At 41.3% G+C, this 26887-nt stretch overlaps 2 protein-coding genes and 4 non-coding genes across 9 annotated transcripts; 1 reads left to right on the forward strand and 5 right to left on the reverse strand.

Annotated features, from left to right (window-relative positions):
- Positions 1 to 138: 138 nt before the first annotated feature.
- rpl7a (ribosomal protein L7a) lies at positions 139 to 4453 on the reverse strand. The gene is made up of 8 exons (XM_085410979.1): positions 4416 to 4453; positions 2359 to 2525; positions 2004 to 2153; positions 1617 to 1757; positions 1162 to 1241; positions 759 to 889; positions 376 to 445; positions 139 to 282 (listed from the first exon to the last, which is right to left on the reverse strand). Exons 1-8 carry the CDS (start codon positions 4451 to 4453, stop codon positions 178 to 180), a joined length of 882 nt encoding a protein of 293 aa, XP_085267105.1. The 3' UTR covers positions 139 to 177.
- Positions 1025 to 1101, reverse strand: LOC146666305 (small nucleolar RNA SNORD36). The gene has a single exon (XR_014912856.1). It is a non-coding gene; the product is annotated as a small nucleolar RNA SNORD36 (small nucleolar RNA).
- LOC146666306 (small nucleolar RNA SNORD36) lies at positions 1328 to 1400 on the reverse strand. The gene has a single exon (XR_014912863.1). It is a non-coding gene; the product is annotated as a small nucleolar RNA SNORD36 (small nucleolar RNA).
- LOC146666307 (small nucleolar RNA SNORD24) lies at positions 1851 to 1922 on the reverse strand. The gene has a single exon (XR_014912867.1). It is a non-coding gene; the product is annotated as a small nucleolar RNA SNORD24 (small nucleolar RNA).
- Positions 2231 to 2304, reverse strand: LOC146666308 (small nucleolar RNA SNORD24). The gene has a single exon (XR_014912866.1). It is a non-coding gene; the product is annotated as a small nucleolar RNA SNORD24 (small nucleolar RNA).
- A 5897-nt stretch (positions 4454 to 10350) lies between the features above and the next one.
- On the forward strand, positions 10351 to 26399 carry usp20 (ubiquitin specific peptidase 20). 4 transcript variants are annotated; one of them, XM_085414252.1, is made up of 26 exons: positions 10351 to 10748; positions 10869 to 10964; positions 11078 to 11185; positions 11341 to 11394; positions 11691 to 11753; positions 11839 to 11979; positions 12111 to 12213; positions 12424 to 12493; positions 12665 to 12778; positions 12886 to 12964; positions 13847 to 14363; positions 14499 to 14648; positions 15319 to 15458; positions 15711 to 15883; positions 20216 to 20310; positions 20399 to 20432; positions 20525 to 20570; positions 20715 to 20895; positions 21027 to 21153; positions 21238 to 21407; positions 21576 to 21657; positions 22607 to 22715; positions 22800 to 22902; positions 22979 to 23047; positions 23130 to 23298; positions 24525 to 26399. In XM_085414252.1, the coding sequence occupies exons 3-25, from the start codon at positions 11108 to 11110 to the stop codon at positions 23285 to 23287; spliced, it is 2856 nt and encodes a 951-aa protein (XP_085270378.1). In that variant the 5' UTR covers positions 10351 to 10748; positions 10869 to 10964; positions 11078 to 11107; the 3' UTR covers positions 23288 to 23298; positions 24525 to 26399. The 4 variants fall into 4 exon arrangements, with proteins under 4 accessions (XP_085270378.1, XP_085270377.1, XP_085270380.1 ...); XM_085414251.1 differs by having other exon boundaries at positions 10351 to 10964; XM_085414254.1 differs by having other exon boundaries at positions 10351 to 10964; positions 24561 to 26399.
- Positions 26400 to 26887: the final 488 nt, after the last annotated feature.

The following is a 26887-nucleotide window of genomic DNA, read 5'->3' on the forward strand; positions in this document are numbered from 1 at the left end:
TGTCAGTTCCACCCTTATTATAACAATCAGAATTTAAAATGCTCCCATGTTTACGTTTCCTGCTGTCACTGTGTTGACACCTGCAATCTGATTCTAACATTTCTATCATTTTAGTTTGAAAATTAAACAACAGAAGTCTTCTTCTTTTAGGGCATACATTTTTTTATTCCAAACAATTTAACCAAGCTTGGTTGCAAGTTCCTTGGCCTTTGCCTTCTCCAGCTTAGTGATGCGGGCTGTGGATTTGGGACCCATGATGTTACCTCCCCAGTGACGGCGGATCTGGAAAATGAGATTGCGAACAGTTAAAATTTGTACAATTTGTTTTAGGATTTGTGAAATGTAAACACTGCTAATTGAGTAATGGCTATTCACCTCCTCGTATCTGTCATTGTAGTTGGTCTTGATGGCTTCCACGAGCTTAGCAAGTGCACCTTTGTCCTCACTAGGAGTAGGGGGAAAAAGGAAAAAAAAAAAAAAGAGAGAAAAGATGGTCAATGCAGTACCGACACTTGTATTCAGATGACTAAATTTTCCTGTCTGAAAAGTCACTTCAAATTTATACATATTGTGGTCCCTGATTAAAAAGTCAACTGCTGTAGAAAATAATCCAAGCAAATTTGAAGATGTGAACTAAGATCTCACTCCAGAGGAAGTATCGAATCTTTTCTCCAGCCAGTTATTGAACACGTACTAAAAATCATTTGCCAAACTTCACTGTCACACTTGGGCACAGTTCAGTGTATGTTCATACTCACGGGTTAATCTGTGTGAAGGCAAATGAAGTGCATGTCTTTCTGTGCACCAGTCTGCCCAGTCTAGCCTTCCCCTTCACGATGCAGTAAGGGACACCCATCTTGCGGCACAGAGCAGGCAGGAAGACCACGAGCTAGAAATTCAGGGGAGCCACAGGAAGTATTAACATTTCAGGAAGCAAAAAATTTTGAGTTTATCCATGGAGTGTGGCAACCATATTGCCTTTTACAAAAATTAATAAATGATAACTTGTTTTTCATTTGTGGTCTGTGCTCAGGGTTAAAAAGCTCGTATGTTTTGATCCACACAGAGGATTCAGGTGAAGAAATTCAGACATCATTGCCAGAGACCACTTTTTACACTAAACTGAACCCAACATGCATTCACATATTACACCAATCTCACCTCAATAGGATCCACATCATGGGCAATGACGACCAGCTGGGCCTTCTTGCTCTCCACCAGAGAGGTGACGGTGTTCACACCTGCAGAGAGCGAAAACCAAAAGGCAGAAATTAAAATGTTTGATCCACCAACTTAATCCAGAAAAACTTTTCATTATTTTTTGGCCAACGCTCAGGGTTAAAAAGCTCAAAAACCATCACAGCAAGTTTCAGGTGAAGAAATTCTGGTCATCACTGCATTGAGGCCAAGTCAGATGAGGCTGAACTAACAAGAACACAAAATAGGTTCTAATGCACAGTTTAAGACTGTTTAGGAGCAAACCTACAATTCCAGCAGCACTCCTGAAATACATAAGACCGAGCTGCCAACTAGGCCAGCACAAGTCTTAAACTTTAATACATTTTTACTAAACTGTGGAGCTTAACAAAGACAGGACTTTGTTCAATCAAACTCACCTGCACGGATAATGGGAGGCCTCTTTGTTGGGGCATCTCCCTTTCCAGCAGCCTTCTGCTCAGCACGAGCCAGCAGCCTCTGCTTCTTCTCCTGCTTGGTCTCGGGCCTGTACTTGTGAGCCAGCTTGAACAGCTGAGTGGCTGCGGAAGAAACCAATTAAAATTAAAAATGTAAACACTGAAATTTGGGCAACAAGTTTGGCTTACTACAAAGCTACCACGATTACAAACACATGCATCAGTGATCTTGGTGGAAATCGTCCGCATAACTGGTCAGATAGCAAATACTCTTTCACATCACTTGCACAGTGAAACAGTCCTTCTTAGAACCCACATGACAACTCTGACATACTGCCATACAGAAGAAAACCACTTGCTTGTACTTACCAGTCTGGCGGTCCAGAGCCTGGGTGAACTGGTTGATCGCAGGGGGAACCTTCAGACGCTTGTAGAGGATGGAGCGCTGCCTCTGCAGGCGGACGTAACGAGGCCATTTCACAAAGCGTGTCAAATCACGCTTGGGCTGAATATCCTGGCCTGTGGTAAAGCACAACAAATTCATCATTATCTACCATTAAACAGAAACTTTCTCTTAATTTAATGTTAATATAATGTGCATCAGCGATCTTGGTGGGAATATTGTCATCAGTGGTATTAAGATAGCAAATATTCTTTTACATCATCTGCACCTGTATGACCACTAGCTTATGCCCCCAATAAAGTGGCACCTGCAGATACTCACCGATGCCAAAGTTCTTGGGCCTCTTCTCGAACAGGGGGTTGACTACTTTCTTGGCCTCATGCTTCTTGGCCACTGAAGGGGCTGGTGCCACCTTCTTCCCCTTAGCCTTCTTTCCCTTAGGCTGTGGAAAAGGGAACAGTGTGTTACAGAAGCATAAACACAAGCAACTTTAACCTAACATGACTATTAACTTGTAAACATGTTACTCCGCATGTAAACTTACAACACTGCTCTACCTTTCCCAACCGTGTCAGGGAGTTGCTTAGCCTAGCTTTAGCAACTACCCTTGTCAATTTCCCACAAAATAATTTTTAAATCTAGCAAAAATACAATCAAAAGACCACTTTAGTTCTTTTTAGAGCTGTAATGCAAAAAGCAAGAAATAAACCCCAAAAGCCAGAGAATGACTTCAGAGCTCAACTAATCTCCATGCTGCTACACCAACACCTAAGGGACGTCATACACACTGAACTAAAGACCGATTCAGGATGATAACGTATCAATGAAAACGTAGGTAAAACTTGCGTGTTTGTGAATACATTCAATAAACGACAGAAACACAACTAATGTGAGGCCAAAAGGAAGGTTAATACCGACCCACGCTCAGGCCCATTCCCTAATGCTAGTCAGTAAACTAGCAGGGCACACAAACTTGTACCCCGGTAGTATTGTACTTCTACTTTACAAAATACATACAACCGTCTGGAAAATTAAAAAGAAAAACACAAAAATTTAATAAAAACAAAACAAAAACGAGCTTCTAAAACAAGCATGTTCATCGCCTTTAGCTTCAGCACTCCACAGGCAGCCACAGCACTGTTAGCACCGGTTACACATCGACCAACATAACCTACGTTTTTCGCAAAAACAACACAGCATCAAAGCACAATATTAACATCACGGCCCTACACAAAGTTCAAAGACTTAATTGGCACTTTCTACAGTATAAAAATATAAATGTATGAAAGGATGCAAACAGATACAACAGATAACATATTTCCCCCAGAAGGAACAGCTATGTACCCACCATGTCGGTTCAGGCAGAAAGGAAGACCGGGGCATGCTGGGTAGCGTAAATACCGCGAGGCTTGCTGCGTGTTACGTGGCTTCCAAAAGTGCCGATCTGAAGTCAGATTTTACAGCTACCTGCCAGTTCAAGCTTTGTTTCTTAAAAAACGGAATACTGACTCGGAATCTGTGTTACACTGACGTATCAATGATTGGGATTTATTTTAATTTTCTTTGCCGCACTGATAAAACATATTATTCTAAACATTTATATGAATGAAAAATTAACATTAACGTTTTGTTTTAAAAGCATAGGATTTTTTATGACGTAGTAACGTCATACCACACATTTCTAGTTTAGTTTCACTTTATTTTAAAAACGAAAACTTAAAAAGTAGAAGAAAATAAACAGTAATAATTGATTTAACTTTATTTTATTGATCATAGTAATTCTGTACTGCAGTTTATGACCATTTAGTTTGTTTAATACTATTTGACAAGCATAAAATAGTATTTTGCCAACAATATGATTCCCAAAACTTGGCATGGTGTGCAAAAACTGAGGAAATCAGACCAGTAGTTGTGTTCTGTGTATTTACCGATATCTAAAAGTTTTCCTTTGAACTTAGCAGCCAGGGTTTTAGATTAAACCCTGAGGGTGTGCCATGTCTGTCCAGCATCCTGCCACCTGATCCAACTGACCACCACACAGCTTGTTGCTGTTCAACCGCCTGTGGCTGGCACGCCACCACCTGTTCAACCGCCTGCGGCTGCCATGCCACCACCTACTCAACCGCCTGCAGCTGCCACACCACCAACTACCTACGGCTGCCACGCTGCCATCTGCTCATGCCTGCAGCTGCCATGCTGCCACCTGCTCAACCGCCTGTGGCCTCTACACTGCTTTAGGCCCAGTCGCATCTCTGCCTGAGCCAGAGGTCAGCATGCCGGAAGGACCTGCTCTGCCCAAGCCAGAGGTTCTGTGGGCTGTCTGGACTTGCCATGCCCACGCCAGAGGTCTGTTCTTTGTGGGGACCTATTCGACCTACCATAGCCTGAGCTGCTCAGCCACAGTTGGCAGCTCCATCATATCGCTGGTCATCTGCCATGCCACGCCGCCACTGGACCTGTGGTCGGCATCAGAACTTTTTCTCTGCCACTGCCAGATCTGCAGCAGGCCACCAGAACAATTTCTCCACCGCTGCAGGACCCGGGTCTCATGTGTTGCTTTGGGTTTAATGAATATTGTGATTCAATAAAAGGACTAGCTGTTACAATCCCTGATATTGCATTGCTTCTAATGGAGAAAGTCTTGAGGGATGGCTACTATGAGGAAAGGCAGCCTGGAAGCTTTACCAGCAGGACACATCATCAGTTGTGTGCTTTAACTTCACAGGGTGTTTCGGCCTTTTATCACAAGACACCATCGGCTCAGGCAGGCCCACCACAGGGCATGTGTCTTACATCCTCCCACAGTACCATCAGCTCAATGACATAAGCAAGTTTTTGAGAGTTAGGCCAAAAGACAAGGTCTGGTCACAAATGAGGTGTAACAATTTCTGTGGGGAAAATTAGTCTCTCATCCAAGTCAGCTTGCATCTGCCAATCCCTGGCGACCTTCAGCGGTCCCAGATCCGGGGGTTGAAGAGCTAGTTCTTAGCTTGTCCTACTCCCGGACAAATACCGATGCTCCTCTTGGTTTGTGAAAGGTTGGGTGTTAATGGATTCCCTTTTGTACTCAACTTTTTCAGCTAGACACCCGAGGACCTGGTTGTGTCTCCATGTGTACCTGCCTTGAGTAAGGCTAGTCCTACAACAAACCAAAATGTTCTTGGTGTTGCTGGGTGTGCACACAGGGGGCAGGATGGGTCCTTTCCAAACCAAAGCTGCAGATTTATGGGGAAAGGCAGCACATCATATGATGAAACTTAGCCTATTACACTCCATTCTGCAGATTTCACTCCATTGAGTTTCCTCTTTTCAAGACACTCCCAATTCATCCAGCGACCCTGCTTGGCCAGCGCTACAGCTCTGGCATTTCTTTTTTATTCAAAATATTGAGTATTTGTGGATATAGTTTACAAAGAAAAAAAGAAGATGGAAAAACACAAACTGTTTACAATGAATACAAAACAGAACTCATGTTGGAACATTGTTTTCTTCTCTTATTATTTACCAAACAAGCAACGAGAAAAAAAAACAAAAACAGACAAAAAACAAAAAGAGAGAAGAAAAAACGAAAACACCCTGCTCTTTGCTCTGGGAATATACTTATCATCCTCTCCCGCTGTACCAAAGGGAGCAAGTAGGGGGTTGAGAGCTAGTTTCAGGCTGGTAGCCTTGTTCAAAGTGCAGAAAACCTCCTCCCAAAAATTTGCCAGGGCAGGGCAGGTCCAAAACACGTGGGTTAGATTGGCATCATTAGACCCGCACCTGTTACATTGAGGGTCTAAACTGGGATGAAGCTTAACTAGTTTGGATTTAGATAAGTGGGCCCTGTGGACTACTTTGAATTGTAGCAGGGAATGACGGGCGCAGAGTGATGTAGAATTTACCAGAGAGAAGACTGAGTCCCAGACGTCATCTGACATAGATATACCCAACTCCTTCTCCCATGTGGACTTGAGGCCCACAACGGGAGCTGGGGTTACACTGCACAGTTTGTTATAGATGCGAGACATTACAGCTTTGCCTGATAGTTGCAAATTAAGGAGCTCGTTCAGTAACTTAGCAGCTGGAGCTTCTTGAAAATTGGAGAGGTGGGACTGCAAAAAATGTCTGAGGTGTAAATATCTAAAAAAGTGAGTTTTGGGAAGACTGTATTTTCCTGCCAGCTGATCAAATGATGCTAGTTTATTGTGTATAAAGAGATCTTTAAAGCAAATAATACCTGCTCTAAACCAGACCTGGAACAAGTTGTCCAAAGTTGGTGGGAGGAATAGGTGGTTTGAAAGGATGGGGCTTTGAAGTGAAAAATTATTCAAATTGAAATGTCTCCTGAACTGCGCCCACACCTTCCCCAGACTGTAACCAGTAGGTCAGGGACCGAATATTGGCAGCCCAATAGTAAAAGCGGAAGTTAGGGAGTGCCAGACCCCCTTCAGTCTTAGGTTTCTGTAAGTGCACCTTAGTTACTCGAGGTCGTTTACCCTTCCAAATATAAGAGGAGATTATAGAATCTAGAGTTGTAAAGAAAGACTTGGGAATGAAGACCGGTAAAAATTGAAATAAGTATAAGAATTTAGGAAGGATATTCATTTTAATTGAATTAATTCGTCCAACCAGAGTTGTGTTCAGGGGTGACCACTGTTGAAGGCTTTGTTTGACATTCTTCAATAGTGTAAAAAAGTTGGCTTTGAGAAGTTGTTTATACTTTCTTGTAATTGTGATACCCAGGTAGGTGAACTGCTCTTTGAACACTTTAAAGGGGAAACCTGACAAATCTATTGGAAACGCTTCTTCATTTAATAGACAAAGTTCGCTCTTGGACAGATTTAATTTATAACCAGAGACTTGACTGAAATGCATGAGTAGTGACAATATAGACGGTAGGGAAGTATTTGGATTTGAAATAGAAAGCAATAAATCGTCAGCATAGAGAGAGCCTTTGTGTTCAGTTTGACCTCTTTGTATAACCTGGACAAGTTTACTGCTTTGAAAAAGCATTGCTAAGGGTTCAATAGCTAGATCAAATAACAATGGGCTAAGGGGGCAACCCTGACGTGTGCCTCGTTTAAGTTGAAATGGTTTTGATTTCTGGCTATTAGTGCAAACAGACGCAACAGGGGACAAGTATAGGTACTTGATCCATGAGATGAAGTTGGGACCGAACCCAAATCTTTCCAGCACAGCAAATAGATAGTTCCATTCTACACGGTCAAATGCTTTTTCCACATCAAGGGAAAGAACACATTCTGGAGTGTCCTTGGACGGCGTGTGCAGGATATTAAAAAGGCGTTGGATGTTGAAAAAGGGGTGGCACCTTTAACAAAGCCAGACTGATCTTCAGGTATGACTGCTGGCAGGACCCTTTCCAACCTGTGGGCCAGCGCTTTAGCTAGGATCTTAAAGTCGACGTTCAAAAGCGAAATTGGCCTGTATGACGCACACTCAGTTGGATCTTTCCCCTGTTTTGCAATTAAAGTTATGGAAGCATCGTGCCAGGAGGTTGGCAGTTTGCCCTGTGTGAATGCTTCAGGTAGAACTGAGTGGAGTAGAGGTACGAGCTGTGGGGCAAATGATTTGGAAAAATTCTACCGAAAAGCCGTCTGGGCCAGGGGACTTCCCTGACTGTAGAGAGAAAATTGCAGCGCAAATCTCTTTTTTGGAAAATGGCGCATCCAAGATCTCTCTGTGGGTGTCTGCCAGCTCAGGAAAGTCCAAGCTTTTAAGAAAATGTGTGATTGGTGAGTGATCGGTGGGAGATAGCTCTGGCATTTCTGGCTGCATCCTCCTGTCGACGCACCTCCTCCACCATCATATTTCAACATTCGGTTACAGATGCCTGTTACCAGAAAGGTGTTACTGCTCCAAGACCAACCCTCCTCTGCCCTGTTGGACGTTGCCCACGATAGAGAAGAGCAGATTTGGCCTGTAGCACAGCCATGGCTGGGGTTCACTTCCTCCCCGTTGCTAGGGTGGGAGCAGCGCCTCTCAGTCCCAGGAGTCTGTGAGTGATATCTCCAGCCTCACTTTTGCACATTTGAACTCCTCTGCTAGGTTAGGGATAGGCAATGACAGTATCCTGTCGCTGTAGAGTCCAACACTGCTTAGGCATTTCGGAAGTCCAAGCCACTTCCTCATGTAGGTGCTCACTAGCCTCTCCATTCGATTGGCATGATTAAGCGAGACCCTGTACATCATCAGTGGCCACAGTAGTCTGGGTAACAACCCAAACTGTAAGCACCAGAGCTTCAGTTTCTCTGGGAGTGTGGTGTTGTTAATCTGCCTGAGGTCATTAGCCATGTCATGCCGTATTTGGCCCATGTCAGTTGTTAGTTTTGACCAGCCACAAATGCAGTTCTGCAGCTTCTTTCCTACCAGCATTGATGGTCCAATAGTTGCAATGCTGGTTAATCTATTCATCGTTGATACCGTTCCAAGGTCCGTTGCCATAAAATCTGTCTCAAAATGGTCTTCTTCCGTCCCCACTCTCACAGACCCAAGACGTGTCTTCTACTTTGAAGTTTTTGTAGCAATATTGGGTTTACCAAAAAACGGTCTATCAGATTCTCAGGATTGTCTATTGTTGTTTGTTTGGTATTGTCTGCTCCTGGTCCCTCGTTTCCCTGTGTACATGTAAGGGTGTGTGTGCTGTGATGTTCGGGTTTTGCTGCCACACCAGGCCTTGAGAGTCTTCCCGCCTTAGAGCCAGCCACACCTGGAGTAATCACATTCAAATCAAATCAAATCAAATTCAAATTTTATTTGTCACATACACAGTCATACACAGTACGATATGCAGTAAAATGCTTACACAACTGCTCATGACCTAAAGAAAAAAAGAAAAGGCTATGAATAAGATAGGAAATAAATACGAAAATTAAAAAGGATAAATTTAACTAGGAAGGAATAAAATAAAATAAAATATAAAAATTAAAGTTAAAAATGAAATAACTGTACAACACAAATTAGAATGAAGGGTAAATTTAACTGGGAAAGAATAAGATAAAATATATAAGTTAAAATTGAAAAGAAAATAACTGTACAACAAAATACACAATACACAGTATAGAAATATATAAGAATGTATGAAGAAATATAAATATATATATACAATAACAGCAGCCGTACAAGTATTAAATGGAAATGAAGAAATATGATGTCCAGTGTTGTGCAATCCACATTTGTAAGTGTCTTGTGCAGTGGAAATATCACCTATTACTGATCAGCCTTGTCAAGGAAGCACTACTTAAGAGAGTAGCGGAGCAGTGCTAGGCGCAGGTTCGTTGTATTAGGAACACAGTTCTCCTGCTCATAAGGTGAAGATGTACTAACTGAAGTGTCTCTTGTTTCCAGGAGGATTGCAGAAACGTGTGGCGGGAGCTGGGCACCTATGTACATAGACTCAGAGGATAGAGGAACATTTACCGTGGACCACGGAGGAAAATCACTGCATGGGAATTGAGGAACTGTCGCACAGAGAACTCACACACTGTGAATTATTAGTACTTTTGTTGGTATTCTTTGCTGTAAATAAACACATTGTCTACATTCAGAAAGTCCTGCATTTGGGTCCTACTTCTGCCAAACCGTGACACTGTTGTTGGGACTGCTGTCCCCTTCCCCAGACTCACTTTTAAAACATCATTTAAGTACTACATTTTATATTTATTTTGGGATTTCACTGCATAACATTAACATTTGCTTGATAATTTCGGCTAAGATGCCCTGATGAATATATATTTGGTGTCCTGACAGCTGCATAGAAAAAAGCACTCACGTGACATTTATACTATGGAAAGGACTACTTTCTTTCTCTTAAGAAAAATGATTTTGATTAAAACTGTGGGATAAGTGGGTCAAATATGGTAAACCTGTAAAATTATATTTTGTGCAGGTCCTAGGTGAATTTCATGTATGTTATTTTAATCTACTTATTTGTTTATTTTTTTGTATCTATACAAAAAATATTGTATATATGTTCATATATTACTTAGTGCCTGAACCTATCTCCACTCATAATCTGTGTAAAGAAATCTTTGAATGCCAGAGGCCAAACATTACTCTAGCTTCATTTAAATTGTCTGAAATTGTGAAAAGAAAATGTGACAAATATGAGCCCCGTACAAAAAACAAAAGAACAAAACAAAACCAAACAATCAAACAAGAAAAACTAAACTAAACAAGAAAAGACAAATGGGGAAGGAGACACACTCGTTTTTTCACGGCACTGTAAACAGTCAACCGATGGACTCGAGGGACCCATTTAACTTACGTACCTCTGACATACGTACAGTATTATGTCACTTCCGTACAGTATTATGTCACTTCCGTAAATAGGGACTTTTACGAAATCGAAGCGCACTTTGCGGTTTATGAATCTGAATGTATCTATATATACAAATAAAACAGTTATGAATCAAATGTTAATCAGGAAACAGATCTATTATTAAAAAAGAAGAGAGCCTTCATTTTCATCAGCGGAACTGAATTTGCATGTGCTGACCTAACGGTGGCCGGGGCTGACGTCTCCTCCTTCAGCCTGACGTCGTCCCCAGTGGTCGTGCGTGCCGTGCCGGGCCTCTCTGCAGATGGAGGTGGCGCGGGGGGGAGGTTGTTTGGGGATGGTTTGCCGGGATATCGCGTCACCTCCTCGGTGTCTTGCTAGCATACTGTCACCTGCTCGCATTCAGCACGAGCTGTTTGCACGGACATGAAAAGTAAGATTTCGGGTCGCGGTAGCCGCTCCTGTTTGTGAGCCCTTTGTAAAGCACGTCGCTGCGGGCCAGGAGATGTTTCGTGAGCTTTGGTGGGTAAACAGAAGGCCTTTACCTTTGCAGGGTTGACAGCTTCTGTTTAGGGGCTTGTTGTCTTCGCGGTAATGACAGACTACAGCTGCTGCTGCATCTGCTTTTGAGCTATCAGCCAGAGACGAGGTGAGTGCGATGTCTGTCTGTGTATTTGGTGTTGAGGTGATGGAGCTAGCGTTAGCTTACAGCAGCCCCTTTCTGAAGACTTTATTGCTATTAATGGCCTGTCACGTTTGCAGACGTCCACCAGAAGAAGATAGTTGGTAACTATGGCTGAACAAGACGTTTGCCTCCACCTCGATTCAATAGGCGAGGTGACAAAGGAGGACCTTCTGCAGAAGTCTAAGGTGCGCTTTTCATACAGTGAAGCTGCTGTCAGATGTAAAATATACCCTGTTGTGGATGGCGACTGAAATAAGCACTTCAGCTGTGTTGTGCTCATGTAATATCCATGCATATAAACTTCTTCTTCTTTACTATGTTGTGTTAATATTGCCTGTAGGGAACTTGTCAGTCATGTGGAGCTGGTGGTCCAAACCTGTGGGCCTGTCTACAGGTAAGGTTAGGACTTAGATCCTGTTAAATACCTTACGTTATTATCTCAAATAGTTAGCTATAAAGCTAAAAGGTGGCTTAACTTCTAAGCCAACACTGCGCTTAGCATATATCATCAGAGACTGGAGGGCCAGGTGAATGCTGTATAATTAATGTTAGCGTGGAGTATAAATGTGCTTAAAAATGCAGTTCCTCTTCAGTTCAGGAAAGCGATAAACGGTGTTGATTGATTTTTGGATTCTGAACAGAGAAGCAAAAAGGAAGGAGATCCTATCTTACATTGTGTCTGATTTGCAGAATGACTGCCCGTATGTCGGGTGCGGAGAGTCCTACTCTGATCACAGCACCCTGCATGCACAGGTACGGCCCTTTCATACAAAATTTATTTGCAAGCCCCTTTTTTTAAATTAGTAGTCTATAAGCAGATTGTGTGCTTCCTTTTTAGGCTAAGAAGCACAACCTTACCGTGAATCTGACAACGTTCAGGATCTGGTGTTATGTGTGTGAGCGAGAGGTGTTTCTGGAGCACAGGCCGGCCCTGGTGCCCGTAGCTGCTGCAGCACACCTCTGTAAAGCTACAGAGCAGGTATGAGTTCAACCCAGCTCATGTTTTTATGTTAAGTGTCTTACTAGTGGAATTTACATTTTAACATAAGAACAAGAAATACACACACACACACACAAGATGCTTATAATATTTGTTTATTCTCTTTCTAGGAAACCTCTCCCCAGACAGTTGGTCACCCACTCAAAGCGGTACCGATTGCTGTGGCCGAAGAAGAAGGCTCAGAGTCAGAAGAGGATGAGCTTAAACCCAGAGGTATATATGCATGCATGCTTGATCAGCTTCAAACATTTCTAGACTGGTGGTCAAAGTTGCCCTGGTTTCTTTTTATTCAGGCCTTGAAGGTTTTTCTTTTCTCTCTGACTTGTACAGCAGTCTTTATGTCTAAGATGTTTAGTTTGAATGCTTTCTGAGAGGATAAAGTGTTTCATGATTGGTGATCTTTTTTTGGATCTTTGTTTGTAGGGTTGACAGGAATGAAAAACATTGGAAATTCCTGCTACATGAACGCAGCTCTTCAAGCCCTGTCCAACTGGTGCGTGCTTTTCCTCCTAAAATGTAGAACAACTTTAATGTTTGTTTTGGTTTTAATCAGGTTAATCATTGGACATATTTCAGTCAAACAATAAAGCTTCTCTTTTGTTTTACATCTACTACTAATGTTAGAGGTGCTTTAACCTCAGCTGTCCCTCTGCCCCCTCATTAGCCCTCCTCTCACTCAGTTTTTTCTGGACTGCGGTGGATTGGTAAGGACTGACAAGAAGCCTGCTTTGTGTAAGAGCTACCAGAAACTCATCTCAGAACTCTGGCATAAAAAACGGTAATTAAAGCATCACAGTGATTGTATGTAAACTGGACAACAAACTAGTGTTTAGTCATTAAAATGAAAACATAATTGCATGTCTCTTATTACTGCTCCCCTCTCAGGCCCAGCTATGTTGTCCCTACCAGCCTGTCCCACGGCATCAAACTGGTTAACCCCATGTTTCGTGGTTACGCTCAGCAGGTAGGGCTGTCCGCCCGGCATGCTTCAACAGCATCTTGACACTGTCCTTTTATTGGATTTTATATCATTAAACCCTTGGATTTGCAAAAAATGCTTTTCACAAGATTACTCGGTTGTGTATTTTAAAGTGCAGTCCATTATTTTTGACTCAGTTTTAAATCTGCAGTTTGTCTCCCCCTTGTGGCAGTTAAAGCAAGTACACAAACATGGTTGATTGGCCTTTGACAAAGAGAAATCCACATTAGTGTTAATTCCTGTTTTCCTTTATCTTTAATCACTTTCATTGTTAGACTACAAGCCTTCCGTCAAATGCCATTTGTCTGGAGGGGGAACTAGACAAAGTAATAGGAAATGGATTTTTTTTCTTTTAACATAAAGACAGGAATTGAATTTCCCTTTCCCTTCTGAGAGGCTGCTTAATCTGAAAGATAACTGCTCCTTGGAATAACACAGGCTTTACTTCTGTTGTTCTGTATCCTTCATATTTGAATACTGAAAAGACCGAGGGCTTCATTTTTACCCAGTTATGTTTCATGGCACGTCTAAGGATAAACTTCAAGTCAGACTTAGTATTTTAGTTTGTCTGATCCTATTTAAAGAGAAAATGCAGACAGTCACACAGTATCGAGATATCTCCAATCCAGTTTCTTGTTATTTTTTCCATATTTTCTCGGTGGCTTAGTTAATGTTTGATTTGTCTGTTTACGCAGTGGCTGTGATCGGCACATGGTATCTCGCTAATGTGCAAACCGATTTCTTGTTACTCCAATGTTTCTGTCTTTTTGCTTGCAATATTTGTGTTTATCTATTGTCCATTTACAAATGTTCTCTGTGAATGCGGCCCTATCCATGCAGTTAATATAAGGTTTCTGTGTTGTCCAGGACACTCAGGAGTTCTTGCGCTGTCTGATGGACCAGCTACACGAAGAGCTGAAGGAGCCTCTGTTGGAGTGTAGCGTGGGCTACGACGGGAGCGACGGGGAGGACAGAAGAGACGGAGACCGCTCCCCCTCTGAGGATGAGTTCCTCTCCTGTGACTCTGGCTCCAGTAGTGACCGAGGGGAGGGAGGAGGGGTGGGTGACAGCGAGCTGCTCATCCAGGATGAGTGTGATGGGATACGGTCACCGGCAGGTGGAATGGGGGACGTCAGTAGTGGTACAGTGATCTCTGAGAAGGAGAGGCTTAAAGAAAGGAGGTTACCCGGCTCCCCGCTCCATGGAGGCTCACAAGAGATGGATGAAGATGCTGATGTGGACACAGCAGTTGAGGAAGGGTTTCCAGAAAGGAGGGCGGAGGATGAAGAGGAGCCTGCAGCCCCAAACACAGAGGTCCAAAGTCAGGAAAACCATCAGACGTCTAACACAGGGCAAAGTCAAGTCCCGAGCAACAACAGCTCAGGTACAAGACCAGCAGGAATACAGTGATTTTATATATTTATATATCTATATATTTATATATTGGATTATTCAGTTATGTATTGTAGAATATCATCAGTTATCATTAAGTTTGTGTTTCCACTGTGATGTTTTCTAGAGCCAGACAATGAAGCATCGATGACCCAGCCCCAGTCCACTCCCTGCAGTCCTGTGCGCACCCTTCAAGAGCTGCATCCCAAACTGTCCTCCAGTCCCCCCCGGTCCAGCCCTCTCCGCTCTTCAGGACCTGCATACTCCTTCAAAAAAGGTGAGAAAATTTCTCATAGACTGCTCAAGATGCTTCACAATTTTAACAGAGTCCCCAGGTTGAGAAACATTTGCCTTGGTAAAACACATTTTTACCGCACTACCGTGGTAGTCGCATGTACAGAACTGTAAGTAAACAACATAGGATGCTTCTTAATGTTTCACATATGAAGCAGGCGAGTCTTTGCCTGTAGAATCACACTGTCCAAAGTGGAGTTCTTGAGTCTTTCTAAGTTTTTTATTTTTGGAGATGTTGGCTGCTTTTACACTCATTTTCACTCCAAGGTTTAGGTCAGGTGACTGGAGGCTCACGTGACTCGTGTATCATTCAAACAGTCAGTCGGTTGAAAAAAAACCACATAATTTATTCCCATTTCTTTGGCTGAATTTAAAATGTCAATGATAACACAGTTTGATAGGCATAAAGTAGTACTTTGACACATATTAGCTGAAAACTTGGGATGTCTCATCATGGTGTGCAGTGTGGCCTTTAAAAAATGAGAAAACTGGACAAGTGAAGGATGAATGAATTAGTGGCAGGCATTAAAAGGTATGTGTAGCTGATGAATAGTATCTGAAAGTCATTTTCAGTTTGAGTATACACAGTTACAAAGATGTTAGTTAAGGTGGCACTCTTTGAGATGCTCTCTGCCTTTGTCTTCTGAAGCCAGCCCTCCCTCCCATCATGTGTCTTCCAGCTCAGCTGCTGCTCAGTGCCAGGAAGAAAAAACAGTCTCACTATCGCAGTGTGATCTCGGACATCTTTGATGGTTCGATCCTCAGTCTAGTCCAGTGTTTGACCTGTGACAGGGTAAGATGCACTTCACATATTTGAACACAAGGGGGAGGTAGAGTATACGCTTGATAAAATATGTTTATTTGTTAAATTATATTACATTTCCTATCAAAGCAGGTTTAAATGAAATGAAGTGACTTGTGCAATTATTTCATTTCAGTATTATACAGACTTTTTTGTGTAATTAGAGTGATTAAAACACATTCATAATTGCTCTTTTACTGCTAGAGGTATGCTGTTTAAACTGGTTCTCTGAATTTGGTACAGGTCTCAACTACAGTGGAAACCTTCCAGGACTTATCCCTCCCTATTCCTGGTAAAGAAGACCTAGCAAAGCTCCATTCATCCATCCATCAGAACCTGCCGGTGAAGACTGGTGTGTGCCCTGACACTTACGGCTCGCAGGGGTGGATCTCCTACATCATGGACTCCATACGGCGGTCAGTGAATGAAATATAATTGAAAAAGGCTGAGACGACGTTTGCATGTTTGAACCTTAGTTGTGCATAATTTTGACTGCTGATGTTACCGATATACTTTTAATCTGGTATGTTTCTGACTTTAGTTTCCTGTAACTTCAGATGTAGTTAGATAAGCTTTCTATATGCCTGCAAGGTAACATTTTTACAGAATTAACAGCGAGTAGAAACTTGCTTGGCCTGTCGGTTTTTTTCAAAGTCTTTGTGTATTTCCTGAAAACGAATCATAAAACTACAAAAGCTTCTTATTTAGCTAGTCTTTTCAGTAGGTGCTGCAACACGTGTCTGTGTGTTCGATGATGAAGATGAACGCATGTGCTATGCCAGATCTATAAACTAAATAGATCTAAAAAATGAATAGTTTATTTCCTCTAACTAGCAATCACTTTGCTAGTTAGAGGAAGTGTATTGCAGGTGATGTCTCATAGATAACTTCCTTCAATGATTTATCACATTTTTTTCTGAAAATGTGCTGATAAACAGATAAAGTTTGTGTGTAGGACATGTAGAGAGGCCATCTAGAGTCACTCAGTTACTCATTGGTTGGACAGATTTGGTAAACTTAAGGTGGCTCTGAAAAGCACTACACTTACACTTTTCAGCAAAAATACTCTGGATAGTGACGTCACACGGTTGCACTGCATCGAGTTAACAGTTAGCAGTCCCCTGGAAATGGGTTCTGTTCAACCTTTCCAGTTTGAACCAGAACAATCTGAGAGAGGATGAAAATAGTCAACCAATACTTAGTTTAGATGAAGATGAAAACAATCCGTCACACGAGGATGTGAAAGTGAGGGAAAACTACTGGTGTCTATGCAGCTACTGCTTGCCAATGGCAATGGTGTCGTGCCAAATTATGCATCCCCGACAGAGACCCAGAGTGCACTGAGAAGTAAATAACAATGGCGGCCTACTGGTAAATCGGTTTTGTATAAAATGTGCCTAAAAGGAAAACATTTGGCGTATTTTAATACCACATATATGTTATTGGAAGCACAGTGCATATTTTAGCGCAAACATGTGTTAATAGCCGGGGTTCCCTTTAAAAGCTACTCCTTTGATTTCATAATAACACTCAAGCAATGGTGGAAGAGGGCTTTTATTGTTTAACCCAGATTTATTCTCTTTTTAAAAAATTCTGCTGACTTAGAGCATCTTTGAACTCATTACTGTTTTTGTTTTTTGGCTTAAAACATTACTGTATTTCCCGGACTACAAAGCGCACCTGAATATCAGAATCAGAATCAGAATACTTTATTGATCCCTGGGGGAAATTATTTTTTGTTACAGTGCTCCATTATAAACCAACATTAAGACAAGACAGACAATACGCTAACTAAGAATAGTACAATATATACATATATATATACATACATACATACATAAGTCACTCATAAATAAATAGCTGAAAAAGAAACATGTGTAGTTATAGCAGCAAACAGTGTGTTAAGTATTAGCCGCACAAGCTAAAATCAGGGGAAAATCCTGTTTTGTACATACATTAGCCGCACCTGACTAAAAGCCGCAGGTGTTTCAATGTTGACTTATCATATGTAAGAGAATATACACAAAGGGAATTGTCAGGAAAGAGATGGCTGTTTGGAGACATCACTTTTATTAATATTTTGAAAAACAAGTTACGGGTACATATTTGCATAACTTTTTAGGTATATGTACAAGTACCGGTAATTACAAGTACGAAACATGTACTGTGCTTCATAAACGAGTAACAAATGTAGTACATAACAGTAACCTACAGCACACCAGAAAAATAGATTCGGACTACCTTTTAGGCTCAGGTGCAGTGACACGGCTTTAACAAGAAGAAAAGTCAGTCATTCACCACCATCTTCCTGCGCACTAAAACCACCAAAGTCCTCTTCTCCAGTGTCGGATACTAACAGGCTCAGGATGGCTTCGTCATCCACTCTCCGCTTCTCTCCTTTGTTGTCACTTTCAAAACCAAAGAAATCCTCGTCAGTGTCAGAGTCGAACACCCTCTGAAGGGCCGTGGCGGTGTCCTCCTCTTCATCATGCAGCAGTCCAGCCCTTCGAAATCCGTTGGTGATCGTGGATGTTTTCACACTTTTCCACGCTGTCAGAATCCACCGGTGGAGTTGAGCATAACTTGCTTTTCGCAAGTTTATCGCCGCTCGTCATCCACGCCTCCCACTGAACGCGTAGCGCTACTTTGAATTTTGTTTTTCGCGCTACTTCGTACGGCACTACGTTGCCTGGCGGATGGACATGTGACCAACATACCACTCTTGAACCCCGATACTGTGTGTCTGATCATATGCCCTTCCGCCAGGCAACGTAGTGCCGTACAACAGCGGAACAAACAAAAAAATCGTCTTATGATATGACAAAACTCATGGATAATCCATAGAAAAGCCGCACCTGACTAAAAGCGGCAGGGTTCAACGCTTGTGCAAAAAGTAGCGGCTTATAGCCCGACAATTACGGTACTCTTTTGGTTCGGTCTCATTGGTAAGTGTATTTTTCCAAAAATCACCATCAAACTACCTGTGCACGTATGTTGGCACTATACAGGCAGAGCATCCGGAGACTAAAGAGCCAGATATCTCCCTCAGGAAGGAGTGCAGATAAGATCTGACCTATAAGGTCATACTCCTACGCTTTGTTTGCGTCATCATAGCTCAAAAATTCATGTTCACATTACTACTCTGCTGTGATGGCACAGACTAGTTTATGAAGTCTTGTTTCAAAGCTTTGACTTTTACCTTCACGGCTGTTGCAATCTTGATATTATGGAAACGGAAGTGGCCGTGTTTTGACAATGCTGTTATCAGCTAACACAGGGGTCAGCTTTTTCCCCATGAGAAACCGGGACTGTTGTGGAGCGCTGCAGGTAGAAATATGAAGGACAGCAGACAGGTGATCATCACTGAGAGGGGATTTGTTAAACTTAGTCACTAAGCATATTTATTGACATATGAAGGTAGAGCCAAAGAGCGTCTTCTGATACACGGAAATCTCTCCTCTATGAGAGAGCAATAAAGATCCAGCAGTGATGATGATGTGAAATACTAATGATTCGGTGCTTTTGCTCTTGCAACATGGTTCATTTTTAGCAATGACTTACACAACACTTCCTGGTGTATAATTCAGTGCAAAAACATCAATTTCAGTTCTGTGTTCATTTCAGTCACTTTATCTTTCTTCAGATTTAGGCAGCCATTCGTTGTAACACCTGCCAGTTTGTGCCGTTTCAGCTCCAGCCTATCCAAGCATGCGGTTACCGTCATGGACGAATCACTCCAGCTCCTCCATGATGTCAAACTCTCTTGTTTCACGTGTACATAGACTTATATTGGGCTGTGTTGCAGATATCACATTTCTCATCCGGTGGCAAGGAGAAAAAGTCAAAATTGTCTGCTTTGTTTTCAGCCGAAGCTTTAGATTTCCCCGAAATGTCCTCGTTCCTTCCTGTTAACAGTTTGCACATTTTCAAATGCTGTTTTATCAAGTCTACGTGTTTCATCTTGTATTCATCTTTTCATCGTGGTGATTCAGTGGTGAATCACACTAATCTGCTCTACACAAACTAAGCATACAACTTTACCTCCAACTTCAGTAAATAAATTCTTAGAAGTCAAAGTCATTTTTAAAAACTACTTAAAAAACAGACATCCGCCTTCAAAATAAAAGCAACAAAATTACATTATGATTTGAAGCTATTCTCCAATGGAAATTTGGTGGTTACAATGGAAAACACTTGAGTGATTTATAATTATTTATATGAGTGCTTTTGGATGAATTGTTACTCCATTTTTTAGTTATTGGCAGGTAATTCTTATCAAATTAACCCAAAGTCGCCTCAGAAAGGGCGAGTGACTTCAGTTAGCTTTAATTAGCTCTGGTGGAGTCTTTGCAAAGACTCTAGTGATTATAGCGGACATCTGTAACCTTAAGATTTCCAGTTATTAAGTCACGCCCCCAATAACCTTAATTCTTAATACAATAAATATAATTTTGACTCGCTTTTGGAGCCAGCCCCAAACGGCCATTTCAAGGAATTGCAGTTTTCCAGATGTTCTAACTTTCACATCAGTCCATCCTCTAACTCACTTTGTTTTGTCTGAGAATCAAGCTTAAAGAATATTCAGGCTTATTAGTAAGAATGATTAAAAATGACTAATTGAAAAAGGGGAAACATTTTCACTATGTGATCAACTGCGCTGAAGTTTAGAGTTGCCTTTTAAAGCTAATATTTCTCCAGCTTGCTTTGGTTTTTTTTTTGTTATGAGTATTTGTGTTTGTGTTGTGCAGGTTTGTAGTCTCATGTATCCCCAGTTGGTTTTGGGGGCCCATGGTAACACTAGAGGACTGCCTTGCTGCTTTTTTTGCTGCAGATGAACTCAAAGGTAATTGGTGCTCTAATAATGCTCCAATACTAGCATAGTTTATATGTCAGAATTTCAATTTCCATTCATTTTCTTTGTTTTTTCCCAGGGGATAACATGTACAGCTGTGAGAGATGTAAAAAGTGCGTCAAATTAAATGCTTGAAATATATATCCTTGATTTAAAAGGAGAGTACTTGTATGCATTTATTCACACAGTGTTTTCTTTTCTACAGGTTGAGAAATGGTGTCAAATACTGCAAAGTGCTTAGACTTCCAGAGGTGCGGTTTTCTTTTCTTTTTTCTTTTTTCTTTTTTTTTTTAGCTCAGCACTTTCTTTCAGTAGATAACACATCGGTTTCATTTGCAATCTGCTGCATAATGCCATCTTTAATTTCCTTGTTTTGTCCTGTATTTGCTGCATAGATTCTGTGCATTCACCTGAAACGTTTTCGGCACGAGGTCATGTATTCGTTCAAGATAAGCAGCCACGTGTCCTTCCCGCTCGAGGGCCTCGACATGCGACCTTTCCTGGCTAAAGAGAGTCCATCGCAAGTTACCACTTACGACTTGCTGTCAGTCATTTGCCACCATGGCACTGCAGGAAGTATGAGACCACAAAGTTTCCCGTTGATATATTATTTCCCCCGTGGGCAATATTTCTCACAGAGCGAGCAAAACACATATCCGATTAGCATCTGTCTCTAATATGTTTTGTCATGCTGTTTATGGGTGCAGGTGGGCACTACATAGCTTACTGTCAGAATGTAATCAACGGCCAGTGGTATGAGTTTGATGACCAGTATGTTACCGAAGTCCATGAGACGGTGGTGCAGAACGCAGAGGCTTATGTGTTGTTCTATAGGTGAGCAAAGGCGTCATTTACATAGACTCTACGCTAATTCGTCCAAGATGTGTTAAGTGATTTATTTCTATTGTACTCGTGCAGGAAAAGTAGCGAGGAGGCTGTGAGAGAGAGGCAGAAGGTGGTGGCTCTGGCCAATATGAAGGAGCCCAGCCTGCTGCAGTTTTACATCTCCAGAGAATGGCTCAACAAGTTCAACACCTTCGCTGAGCCAGGCCCCATCAGCAACCACACGTTTCTTTGTCAACATGGCGGTATGTGTGGTTAATAAGTCTCTTCTTTAAAATCAGAATTGCTCGCTTTACTTTCATGGCTCAGCCTGCAGCTTGGTATAAATATTTTTATTAAGTCGTCCACTGACTTGTCTTGATTAGAAAAACATGCCTGCACTGTCTTTATTAACGTGTTTCATCTCTGTGCAGGGATCCCTCCTAATAAATACCACTACATAGATGATCTGGTTGTGATTGTTCCCCAGAACGTGTGGGAATACCTTTACAACAGGTAAACGTGCTCCATGCTGCCAAACAAACCTCAGTATGACTATGTTACGACCTTGGCCTGGAATAACCTGGGCGTAACAAGAAATGTGATTTCCCCACTCCAACTCCACCCAAGAAAGAGCCAAAACACAGAGCAATTGCAAATGCTATGCAGCTATTTATTGACTTCAGCAGTGAGCTATGGCAATGAAACAAACAAAAGATCTCCAAAGGTCCCTAATCTTCCCTGACCAAATTAAGAGTCAAACAAAAGACAATTTGCTCACCTAAACCCCTATCCAGTAAACAAGAGAAAAGAGGTTTTAATGATTAAAGGCTTCTCACTCCTGTAGTGTTCAGTATATACAGTGAAACAGAACAAGTTGTCTGATTTACAAAACTATTTACACAGATCTCGACCAGCACTCTTGAAATCAGACACACAAAAGTGACAGTCACTTTGTGGCTGAGTTGCTTTGGTGCCAAGCACTTCTGCTTTGCAGTAATAGCACTTAGAACAAGGAGGTTGAGCTAGGAGGAAGGAAATGTCGCAAACTGACTTGTTCCAACGGTGGCATTGTATTACAGCACCACACTTGAATTCACTGAGCGCTTTAGAATGACCCACTCTTTCACCAACGTGTGTAAAGTCAAGCTGCGTGGTTAGGTGCTTGATTTTTATACCTGAAAAAGGTTGAAGAGGTGTCACTCAGTACTTTTGTCTGTATTAAAAAAGAAACCAGACGCTGCTGCTGTTTAGAATCAAAATGACCAAAACTGTCACTCGGCATAAGAGCTGAATGGTTATGTCATGTAGCAACATTGTTGACCACTTTGATTATATTAGGCAGCAGCACCCATTTAAAGATGACATGCATCTCAGCATTGATGTAAAGACCAACAAAAAGGCCTTATACTTCCTTATCAAATCATGTGTTAATCTCTCTGTTACGGATTTTTTCTGCTTTCAGCTTCGGAGGTGGCCCAGCAGTCAACCACCTCTACATGTGTGCAATCTGTCAGGTGGAGATTGAAGCTCTAGCTAAACGCAGAAAAACAGAAATTGACACCTTCATCAAGGTAAACGTGTGTGTTATGCAAAAGTTTACCTTTGTGCTAAAGTGTCTTTGTGTTGAATGAACTTTTTTTTTCTCTTGTGTGTAGCTGAACAAAGAGTTTCAAGCTGAGGAGGCTCCAACAGTGATCCTGTGTATCAGCATGCAGTGGTTCAGAGAGTGGGAGAGCTTTGTGAAGGGCAAAGACAATGGTACGATGAGTAGCAGCGCATTCGAGTTCCCATCTTTCTCTCTTTACCAAATACTTTTATACTTTCCTTTTCCCAGAGCCACCCGGTCCCATCGACAACAGTAAAATCGGTGTTATGAAAGGAGGACATATACAGCTAAAGCAAGGTAAGTCTGAGGAGGTTGAAAAGGACATAAAGGTAGAAAATCAATGTACTGTTTTTAGACATTGCGTGTTTTTTCACCACAGGTGCAGACTATGGTCAGATCTCAGAGGAGACTTGGCAGTACTTGTTGGGAATTTATGGCGGAGGCCCTGAGATTGCAGTGAGACAGACGGTGGCCCCGGCTGACCCCGACACCCTTCACGGAGAGAGGAAGATTGAGGCAGAGACGAGAGCACTTTGAGATAAAGAGAGGTTGGAATCTTTACACTTTGCTTCATTACTGTGCAAAACCTTTGAGACTGATGTTTTTGAATTTTTTAAAAGTGATCTTTAGCAATAGTTCTCTGGCCTCATTTTGAGTCCAGTCCTCGTACCTGACCATTTTCAGAGGAAATTTGTTTAATGTTTGTTGTTTAATTTTAAATTGTATCTTTAGGCACTTTGTTATTAGGAGCCTGTCACGAAGATTATTTGTTCCCATTTCCTTGAGTTGAATCTATAAAAAAACACCCCAAATCCAAACATAAGACAGTTACACAACACAGAGCTATTAGCTTTAAATTTGGCACATCTCCACATGGTGTGCAGTGTGTCCTAAAAAAAAATTAAGGAACCTGGATAAAGACGACCTGGCAGGCCTCAAAAACGTGAAAAAATGGACCTAAAAGTTGCATCTGGACTTCATCTCCTGTTATCTGAAGTGGCTGAGGTGTGTGTAATTACACAGGAGCTGGAGTGAAAATCAGTGGCAACAGGTCTTATAAACAAAGGAATTCAGATTCTGTATTTTTGGTGTAAATTCTGATCACAGAGCAGGGGATCCACATTTAAAACTTATTATCAACATGTATGGTGGCGGTCAGAAGAGGTCCAACAGTGAGTGTCTACAGCCATCTGTAAAACACGGGGGAGTTGCTGCCTTGGTTTGTGGGATTTGTGATGAAACAAATATAATAAGTATTGTCAGATATTGATTCACCATGATATGCCATCTAGAAAGTGTCTGATTGGTAACAGCTTCATCTTTTAGCAATAAGTGATTCAAAAATCGCAATAAAATGCCTCCTCAGAGCCCAGACCTCAACATTATTGAAGCAGCGTGGGATCATCTTGACAGAGAAGAGAACAAAAGGCCTGAAGCTCTGTTGCTGAACTTGTTAGAACTGTACAAACTCTGTATTTCCGTGTATGTTTGCAGGATTCAATAAATGTCTGGAATTTTTTTGGAAAATATATAGCAGTGAGAGGTGGCTCAAGACATTTGCACAACACTGTACTTATAAACATACATATCCCTATATATGCTGTATATACACAGAGTGGATTCAGGTATGCCTTTTAGTGTATTTGGGTAAATCAGCAGAAAGAAGGATATCTGGTCTCTTAACTGCTATAAATCCAAAATATAGAGTTGGAGATGATGCCTCACCAAGGGTCTGCTCATTCTCAAACTGTTTCTCAACTTTTATCATCCCCAGGTCTTCTGAGCCCTTTTTCCACTCTTGTCCTCACAGGAAGCTGAGGAATTTGCACCACGGTGAAGAAGCCCCATCTTGAGCACTTTGTAAATGTAGCAGCATGTTATTCTGAAGCCATGTTGCAGCAAGAGAAAACGCTACCTAAAAACAACACGGTTTATTTGTTGGATAACTTTGATCCTTAATGTTGAGGTGTACAAATAAGATGTTGTCACATCCCTGGAGCTGTTTTTGGTAGCTGTGGTGTCTCAGTGGCCGCTGTAGTGACATGGTGTTGTATAATGCTAAACGGGCAGATGGCTGCAAGTATTACAAGACGAAATGCTGCGGAGAATAGAATTACAGTGTGTTGCTTTTGAGGACTTCTCTTCTTCCCTGGAAGCAAACCCAGAGACATTAACAGTGCTTTTTGTTATTTAGTTACATATCAGCAGGTACGGCCATGACGAGAGGGATGTCAGATAAATCACAGTCGGACACTTTGATCTTTAAAGGGGACATATTATGCATATCTACTTTGTTTTTCCACAAAAGATGGCAAAAGAGCATCTCTAGAGATATTGCATGTAGTTACATACAGGCCCCACTGGTGAATAGATGCACCTGAATACAACAGACCTGCCCCGGTGTACATTTCTGTGTTTTCATGTCACCTTTACTGCTTTAGTCCAAGCTCAGCTCGGTCCTTTACGTCTCTTTGCATCTCTCCTCATCGCACCCTGTACTGCATTTCAGCACGTTTAAAATCCCACTACAGCTGACCTCATTTACATAATCTTCAGTTTTTGTTTACAGACAATGAAATGAGTGCGAAATATGAAGACACAAACTACAACCTGGCTTGTAACCTGTCGCCAGTTATGAGCCAGTTTTTAAAGCTGCATTGCTAAAGTTTCAGTTTTTGAATTGATCCATGGTTCATAATCATGAGCTCAAATCAGTGGTTGTTTGTGATTGCTTTGTGTTGCATGTAAAATGATCACACTGAGAATGATAGAAACATCAGAGTCTCTCATTCACGTCTATGTGGCACACTGTGCTGTACTGCTCTCACTGGGTGGTGCTTTCGGCTGCTCCCGTGTGTGTCTTACAGACCACTTCCTGAAAAGGAGATTGGGCACCAGCAGCACTTTTAATTTAAAGCTACAGGCACTGAAAGCGTCTGTTGAAAACTGGGGGTATAAGCTGAACCTTAAACATTTCGGGGACATGTAAAGCCTGCATCAACATGTTAAAGTGGTATATAATATGTCCTCTTTAAAAGCACTCAGGACTGTGGGTCTTTTCAGGTTTGAATTTGTTTAAAAGGGTTTACAGACTACAAAAATGCATGTTCCAAAAGACTTTGGGTATAAATGCATGAAAAAAAAGTTGTTGTTTTTTTGTTCTTCTTTGCTCAAGTGAGGACATTTCACTGACAGGTTGAGTTTTTTTTTATTTTTTATTTTTATACCCCAAACAGACAACCCGTTATCTTTTTGTGTGCTCAAAATGATCGAAGTGTTGACTCGCTTCTGTTTAGTTTACGCAAGCAGCTATCAATACTTAGGAGTTTATGAATATTAACAGATGGAAATTTGGAAATGGGAATTTTCATGGGGCATAAACAGAAAGTTGAGCGTGAGAGAGGATTAATGAAGAGAATCTTGTGCAACAAAACATCAGAGCTGGTTTTTATGACGAGAAGAGACAGAAGCTTTTGATTTCTAAGTGTAAATTAACTTTGAGATGCCTGTTATTACAATAGACCATTATGCAGTATTTGTTTAAAGGGCAGTATTAAGTACAAAGTGCTTTTTCCCACCATCTTCTAAAAATTTAGCAGAAATAACACAACAGCTTCACAAACAGATATCACATATGCAAAAAAAAGAAGAAGAAAAGAAACATGTCGCACCAATAAGGTTACTCCTTATACTGATTCGGTGTATGTATACTTTTTTAATTATTATTATTTTGTTTTATACTACTGTGCAATGTTTGGACTCCAATCTGAAGGTGGTAAATAAAAAAAAAACCTTGTAAAAATTTAGCATAAGTATAAAATGTTAGATATTTTCCTGAAGTGTGCAATTCATGTTGCAGAAATGCAAGAGAGATAATTCGATAACAAATCTGTAAGAAGCTTAGCTAAGTAAACTTAGTCATCCTCTTTCTCATTTCAGATAAACCACACGCTTGCCTTTTTTGTTCTTTTTAAAAAATAAATAAATAATGGAACCCTAACCCTTGCCAAACGTTGCCCCCACATTTTAAGTAGTTAATGCTTGGCATTATTTTAATAAGCTAATTCTTTCCCTTTAATATATTAGACTACATTACATTATATTAGTCTAGTCTACTGTCAGTTAATAATAATCAGG

The sequence above is a fragment of the Rhamphochromis longiceps genome, linkage group LG7 (assembly GCF_057381845.1).
Source record: "Rhamphochromis longiceps isolate RC_006_pf linkage group LG7, R_longiceps_female_GT1.1, whole genome shotgun sequence".
In the NCBI taxonomy this organism is placed as follows: Eukaryota; Metazoa; Chordata; class Actinopteri; order Cichliformes; family Cichlidae; genus Rhamphochromis; species Rhamphochromis longiceps.

Excerpts from the sequence above, each read along its gene's own strand:
- rpl7a (XM_085410979.1), bottom strand. The coding sequence starts at position 4,453 with ATGGAGCTGCCAACTGTGGCTGAGCAGCTCAGGCTATG. Across the intron at positions 2,154-2,358 it reads GCCCAAGAACTTTGGCATCG|GCCAGGATATTCAGCCCAAG; the intron begins GTGAGTATCTGC and ends GCTTTACCACAG. Across the intron at positions 1,758-2,003 it reads GGCTCTGGACCGCCAGACTG|CCACTCAGCTGTTCAAGCTG; the intron begins GTAAGTACAAGC and ends TTTCTTCCGCAG.
- usp20 (XM_085414251.1), top strand. The coding sequence starts at position 11,108 with ATGGCTGAACAAGACGTTTGCCTCCACCTCGATTCAATAGGCGAGGTG. Across the intron at positions 11,980-12,110 it reads TCTGTAAAGCTACAGAGCAG|GAAACCTCTCCCCAGACAGT; the intron begins GTATGAGTTCAA and ends TTCTCTTTCTAG. Across the intron at positions 23,048-23,129 it reads ACATATACAGCTAAAGCAAG|GTGCAGACTATGGTCAGATC; the intron begins GTAAGTCTGAGG and ends TTTTCACCACAG.